Here is a 6,979-nt window from a genome sequence, read left to right as displayed (position 1 = left end):
GGGGGGGGTTTGGTCTGTCTCTGAGGCAGGGCCTATAGGTGGTTGCCCCCTTCCAGGTGTCTGTAAGCAACAGCCCCTGTCCACTCCCCCTGCACTGGGTCTGTCACCTTGGCCTCTGCTCCTGTTCCAGGTTGGCGCTGTATCGGAGCTGGTTTCCTGTTATCTCCAGCCTCTGCTGCTCAAACTTTGTCTACTTCTACACGTTCAATGCCTTGAAGGACGCCTGGGTCAAAGGTCAACCCTCCACCAACGGCAAGGACCTCGTGATGGGCTTTATCTCTGGTAGGTAGGTGCCTCTGTTTTTGGCCTGGCCCAGCCACTTGGCCTTCTCCACGGGCCTAGAGTTTCAATCAAGCTGCCACACTGCCTCCTCAGTGAAATACCTTCAGTCCTTTTCTACGTGACGTCCTGCCAGTGACTGTCAATGTGACCCTAAACCTCTGTGATGGAGGGTACACCAGGACGGTGTTGGTACTGACAGGTGGGGTACAGGGCACGGATTGGCCGTGTGAGGGGTCCCTGAGCAGCCTGTTGTCAGTATTTTTGCCGCCCGCGATCCTGTGCGGTGTTTTATCGCGCTGTGTGTGTGTGTTGTGTGTTCCAGGAATCGTCAATGTGATGGTCACCACTCCGCTCTGGGTTGTAAACACCAGGCTCAAACTGCAGGGAGCAGTGCTCCGGAGCGACGACATCGAACGGACTAACTACATGGGGATTCTGGGTAAGCGCGCTGCCGCCATATTCGCTGAACCGGGAGTACCAGAGCCTGGGTCACTCCGGATTGGTATCTGCTTGGGAAGCTGGTAGACTCCCCATTTCCTCTCAGGGGAGACCTCCCTGGCATGGGGCAGTGGGTCAGCCCTTACAGCTGACCATTAGCGGGCACCCCCCAAGTGGTCAGGCTGTGACCAATTCCCCATCAACAGGAGGGAGTCCCTATCTTTCCTGACCCAGTGAGTTTCTATATGAGGGAAATAGGAGCAAGAGAAGGCCATTCAGCCCCTCGGGCCTGGTGCTGTTCAGTAAGATCATGGTGGCTGTGTTTGTGTCTTCACTCTACTCATGACCTTTGGTTCCCTCTCTGCCACACTCACACTCCAATAGATTCACTGCCCCAGCCTGCTCAGCTCTGTCTGGACAAGAATTCCTTGGATTAAGAATCCTCAAAGGGAAGAAATTCCTCCCCCCATCTAAATGGGAAAGCTGCTGTTTAGAAACAGTGTCCCTCTTTCCCGAGATACCCCCCCGTCCCCATCGAGAGGGGCATGCCCTCAGCAACGACGCTGTCAGACCTCCTCACCAATTAAACTTTTTTTTTTTTAAAAACTATTTTTCTAATCATCCTGTTCAGAGATGTTATTACACATTTCTGGAGCAGGTGGGACTTGAACCTGGGCCTCCTGGTCCAGGGTTGGGGGCTCTACCGCAAGAGGGCCCCAGTCTTTGCTTTAATAACGTGACCTCTCATCCTTCTAAAGTCTGACAGAAAGAAGCCCAGACAGTACGGCCTGTTCTGGGTCAGCGCTGAGGGAATGCCCCACCCTTGCTTCCAAACTCGCCGAGGAAGGGGGTGTCACTTCCTCTCTCCGCGGGGGCTGCTGGAGCCACTGAACGTTTCCGGAACGTTCTCTCTGCCTGTTTTGTTGGTTGGGGGCGACTTCCCGTTGGACAGGGCAGGGCCAAGCTGCCCTCTGACCCTTTAGGTGCTGCCATGCTGACTCTGCGTGCCCAGCGCCCTGACCATCACGACCCCAGCCCCCAACCCCCAGCAGCATGGTTTCCAACGCAGTGTTCTTCTTCGCTCTGTTACAGACGCCACCAGCCGGATAGTGAGGGAGGAGGGCGTCCTGGCCCTGTGGAGCAGCACCTTCCCCTCCCTCCTCCTCGTCTTCAACCCTGCCATCCAGTTCATGTTCTATGAGGGGCTAAAGCGTCAACTGATGAGGGGGCGCACTGAGGTAAGAAGCTTCGGGCCTACTCTCCACCAACACGGCCTATAGCCTAAAGGAGCTGGATCCTGCACCGATGGGATTTAGGAGCAGATAGTAGCCAAGTGCTCGTGGCCCTGAACTGGCTGATCCAGACACCCAATCATCTAGGGGAAACAAGTTCGAATCCAGCCTCAGCAAGTGGAATTTAAATTCAATGAATGAAATTTCCAAAACGAAGCCAGGGTCAGTAAGGTTGACTGTACAACTTTCAGCGAATGTTTTAAAAACTCAGCCGATTCTATAATGTCCTTCAAGGAAGGAAATCTGCCAACTTTATCAGGTCAAGGCCTACGTGTGACTCCAGACCCAATGTGGTTGACTGTCAATTGCCCTCTGAAGTGATCAAGCAATCCTCTTCAAGGGGCAATTAGGGATGGGCAACACATTTATGGCTCAACGCATCAAATTTGTCACCTCAGTGCCTGCAGGACATTCTGCTCCTGATAGAGAGCCAGAGAATTGTTTGAGAGAGGGGACAGGACAGTGAGAGTTGGATTGGTCTCTGCTCTGATGCTGTCTCCCCAGACCACCACCCCCACCCGCTGAACAGATGACGGCATTTACAGCGGAGAAAATGGATCAAAACTGATGGAGAAATGTTGGCATCATTGCCCCAGCTTTAGGCATATCCTGGTTGTACGCAGGCTGAAGTAGAATGGCCTTTGTCCAGATGGCCAGAGCTACGACTAAGCAGCCTGAACACTCGATGCCAGCTTCAGCCTTGGGTGGACGGTTGGGCCCCAGAGCGCTGTGTGACCCTGGGGATGAGGTGGGGCCCAGAGAGCTGTGCGACCCTGGGGATGAGGTGGGCCCCAGAGAGCTGTGTGACCCTGGGGATGAGGTGGGGCCCACAGAGCTGTGCGACCCTGGGGATGAGGTTAGGCCCAGAGAGTGTCTGACGGTTGGGTTGGGGGTCAGGATTGTGACGTGAGGCCTGCTGTTGGAGGTTTAGCCCAATACGGTGTGAGTCCTGAGTCGACAATTTGTTTCAAGCTTGGTTTAACCACCTAAAGGGCGGCTGTAATTCAGGATGTTTGTCTCCATCTGTTTTCCCAGCTTCTCTCGCTTGAGGTCTTCATTATTGGGGCTATTGCCAAGGCTATCGCCACAACAGTGACGTACCCCCTCCAGACGGTGCAGTCCTTGCTGAGGGTGAGTTGGAGAATGTTCCCCGATTGGAAATGGCTGGTTTCCCTCAGCCTTTTCCCTGTCACGGTTAGACCGCAACCCGGAGAATATTCTAGAAGCAGCAGCCGTTAATGTCACGCCGCCTCTGCCAGATTCCTGGTCACATGATCTGCCCCTTGTCCAGCCTACCCTCAGGCTTGGAGTGGCAAAGATCTGGAGCCTCTTTGCCTCAGTGCCCCTCAACAAGGAATTGGTCAGTAATGACCAAGACTTCACCTCTGGGTCAAAGGGCATGGGTTCAGGCCCCACTCCAAGGAGCTGAACACACAACCTGGGCCACAGTCCCGAATCAGGTAACAGCGGAGGGCCGCACCGTCATAGGAGCCTGAGCAAGGCCCATCTACCCCCCCCTCAGCTGGACAGGAAATATCCCTGGAGGGAAAGCAGGGGGAGTTTTCCCAGGTTTGCTTTGTTCGTGGGATCTTGCTGTGCTTATAGTCAGCTGCCACATGTCCCGGCATCAGGATGGTCAAAGTCCTAGGAGCATTGTGGGAAAAGCTGTGGGGATGGACTGGGTATGTTGCTCCAAACCCAGTGAATTCAGATCTCCTGTTGGGTATTGACCCAGGACTGGACTCAGTTGTGAGGCCCTCTGCTGTTCAATAGTCGCCAGGGGTTCGCAGTCAAGGCTCACGTCTGTAAAGGGGACCCACTGCCGTGGCCCAGTGTCTGTGGGGAGATAGCAGGGGCTTTCCCCTTTCCCCATGGTAAATCTGCTCTGTCCTTTTCCCCTGCAGTTTGGCCAACAGAAGGTGGATTCAGAGGGGAGGATTGTGGGAAGCCTCCGAAGAGTGGTCTACATCTTGAGACAAAGAGTGAGGTGAGTTGAGGCCTAGCTGAGCTAGCTCTCAGCTCTTTGTAACATAGCTGACAGGGAAAAGAAAAATGTCACATACAAACAGGTCCTGAGGGTCATCAAAAAGGTTTGCGGAATGAACACAAGAATTAGGAATCATAGAATCATCCAGTACAGAGCAGGCCCCTTGGCCCATCGAGCCTGCACTACCTAAAGTACTCTACTATCTATGCAAGTCCCACTTTTCTACACTAGGCCCATGACCTTGAATGTTATGATAAGAGCTCATCCAAGTACTTTTAAAAGATTGTGAGGTTTCCTGCCTCAACTACCCTCCTGGGTAGCGCATTCCAGACCCCCATTACCCTCTGGGTGAAAATGTTTTCCCTGCAATCCCCCTCTAAACCTCCTGCCCCTTGTTATTGGCCCTTCAGCTAAAGGGAGCAGCTGCTTTCTACTTGCTCTGTCCATACCCTTCCATAATCTTACACACCTCCATCAGGTCCCCCCCTCAGCCTTCTCTGCTCCAAAGAAAACGACCCGAGCTTATCCAGCCTCTCTTCATCGCTAAACTGCTCCATCCCAGGCAATGTCCTGGTGACCCTCCTCTGTAACCCCTCCAGTGCTATCACATCCTTCCTGTAGTGAGGTGACCAGAACTGCACCCAGTACTCCAGCTACAGCTTAACCAACATTCTATACAATTCCAACATTACCTCCTTGCTCCTATGCTCTGTGCCACAACTAATGAAAGCAAGTGTCCTATCCACCTGCTTAACTATCCTATTCACATGCTGAGCTGACTTCAGGGATCCGTGAATAATTACCCCAAGATCACTCTGCTCCTTTAAGCTCCCCAGTGTCCTGCCATTCATGAAATACTCCCTCATCTTGTTTCTCCTTCCAAAGTGCATCACCTTGCACTTGTCAGACTTAAATACCATCTGCCGCTGCTCTGTCCATGTGACCAACCCATCTATAGCTTCCTTTTTCACTATTAACCACTGTGCCAATCTTGTTATCGTCTGCAAATTTGCTTTTAACATTCCCCTGACTTTTCATCTGTATCATATATATATATATTAAAAAAACAGACAGTAAGGGTCCCAGCGCTTATCCTTTTTAGTACACCACTGGACACTGGCCTCTGGTCACTCAAACAGCCTTCTACCCCTATCCTTTGTGTCCTATTATTAAACCAGTTTCTGATCCATCTTGCCAAGTTTCCTGGAGTTCCATCTGCTTTATCCTTCTCAAGAAGCCTCCCATGTGGGACCTTGTCAAAAACTTTGCTAAGCTCCCTACAAACTACATCAACACAACTTCTCTCACCCACATACATTTTCGAAAACTCTTAATAAATTTGTTTCACACGACCTCCCTCTGACAAAGCCATGCTGACTATCCCTGTTTAACCCATGCCTTTTGAAGTGGGGATTAAATTTCTGCTTCAGAATTTTTTCGAATAGTTTCCCTTACACCGATGTGAGGTCTTCCGATGGGTTTTCAAAGTGCACAACGAGAGAGCTGGCAAATTCAGTAGCTCCTGAGGACATTTGTCCAGACTCAACCGGGTTCAAATCCAAGATTAATTTACTCCTGGCCACAACTCTGGTTATGCGTCCTTCTTCTGAAAGTGTTGCAGACTGGGTGTCTCCATACATGCAACTTATTCCTTGTTCGGGCACTTTGGTCCAGCAATGTTGAATTAGCTTTATTATCACGTACTCGCATGAACACAGTGAAAGGTTAACAAATCACCACTTACAACACCATCTTAGCTACGGAGCTACCTAGGTACAGTTCTTCAGTACAAGTTCCTTAGGGGAAGAAAAATTAGAAAAATAAAGAAATAAAAAGTCCAGCATTGCAGATTGTAGGAATAAATTAGAACAGCAGTCTTTTCAACAACCATTATGTTTAAAAACCAAAAGAACTGCGGATGCTGTGAATCAGGAACGAAAACAGAAGTTGCTGGAAAAGCTCAGCAGGTCTGGCAGCATCTGTGAAGGAAAAAACAGAGTTAACGTTTCGGGTCCGGTGACCCTTCCTCAGTAGTATGTATCACTGTCTAGGCCAGCAGTTGTTCTGAGGAAGGATCACTGGACCCGAAACGTTAACTCTGTTTTCTCCTTCTGTTTTTGTAGCTATTACCTTTAGACTCACACAGTGTTCTTTCCGTGCCCAGTCAATGGTAAAATTGAACTAATGTTTTGGATAACCCATCTTTGTAACAGCCTTAGTTTGTAGCCTTACAGTTGACCGTTTCTCTCTTCCTCTTGCTATGATAACATTGGCTCTTTTTTTAAAAAAAAAGTGAAAATCTTGTTCTTTGAAACAGGAAACAGGGTCTCTGGGGGCTGTACAAGGGATTGGAAGCCAAGCTTCTCCAGACCATTCTCACCTCTGCCCTCATGTTCCTCATCTATGAGAAGATTGCAGGGATCATATTCCGACTCATGGGAGTGAATCCTCACGTGGGAAATTAGCAGATGAAGGAACAAGCTCGGCAGCGTTGTCTGCATTACGCTGAACCCTGTCTGTGTTTTCGTCCCCCCCCCACCAAAGAAATCACCGCCATCCCAGAGCACTGTACTGTCACAAGGTACTGCTAGTGGGGGGGATGACATTCCCTGAGCCAGCCCAGTATCAACAGAGGCCATCATGGATGAGAAAATGTCAGTAATTATTAAAATGAACTTTATTGAAGACAGTGACCGCCTCCCCCCCAACCCCTCTGCCTGGCGTTGTGTATGTATTGCTTTCACTGGTCTATTGATGATCCAGCACTGAAACAAGCTTTTTTTATTTTCTTTACCCTTTATTTGTGTACAGTACACCCTCTCTGTGACCAGCCAGCTCAGACTGAGTCCCCTGAACTGAGGAGATTCTAAATCCCCTGCTAATATACATTTTTTCATTTTTTAACAGCAGTAGTGCTTATTTCACCAGCACCCGTGTGTGTGTGTGTGTGTGTGTAGGGGTGTAGGGGTGTGTGTGTGTG

At 50.3% G+C, this 6,979-nt stretch overlaps 1 protein-coding gene across 1 annotated transcript in view; it reads left to right on the top strand.

The window, feature by feature from the left end:
- LOC109925978 (peroxisomal membrane protein PMP34-like) overlaps nucleotides 1–6,903 on the top strand; it is a 17,407-nt gene extending 10,504 nt beyond the window's left edge. The window contains exons 4-9 of the mRNA XM_048617740.1: nucleotides 131–282; nucleotides 605–721; nucleotides 1,813–1,958; nucleotides 3,048–3,143; nucleotides 3,917–3,999; nucleotides 6,317–6,903. Of these exons, the coding sequence (XP_048473697.1) occupies nucleotides 131–282; nucleotides 605–721; nucleotides 1,813–1,958; nucleotides 3,048–3,143; nucleotides 3,917–3,999; nucleotides 6,317–6,464 (742 nt within the window). The 3' untranslated portion in view covers nucleotides 6,465–6,903. The remainder of the gene's footprint in view (nucleotides 1–130; nucleotides 283–604; nucleotides 722–1,812; nucleotides 1,959–3,047; nucleotides 3,144–3,916; nucleotides 4,000–6,316) is intronic.
- The last annotated feature ends 76 nt before the right edge of the window (nucleotides 6,904–6,979 follow it).

The sequence above is a fragment of the Rhincodon typus genome, chromosome 37 (genome assembly GCF_021869965.1).
Source record: "Rhincodon typus isolate 14 chromosome 37, sRhiTyp1.1, whole genome shotgun sequence".
Classification (NCBI taxonomy): Eukaryota; Metazoa; Chordata; class Chondrichthyes; order Orectolobiformes; family Rhincodontidae; genus Rhincodon; species Rhincodon typus.
Note: the sequence above shows the minus strand (reverse complement) of the source record. Positions and strands in the feature narration are given on the sequence as shown.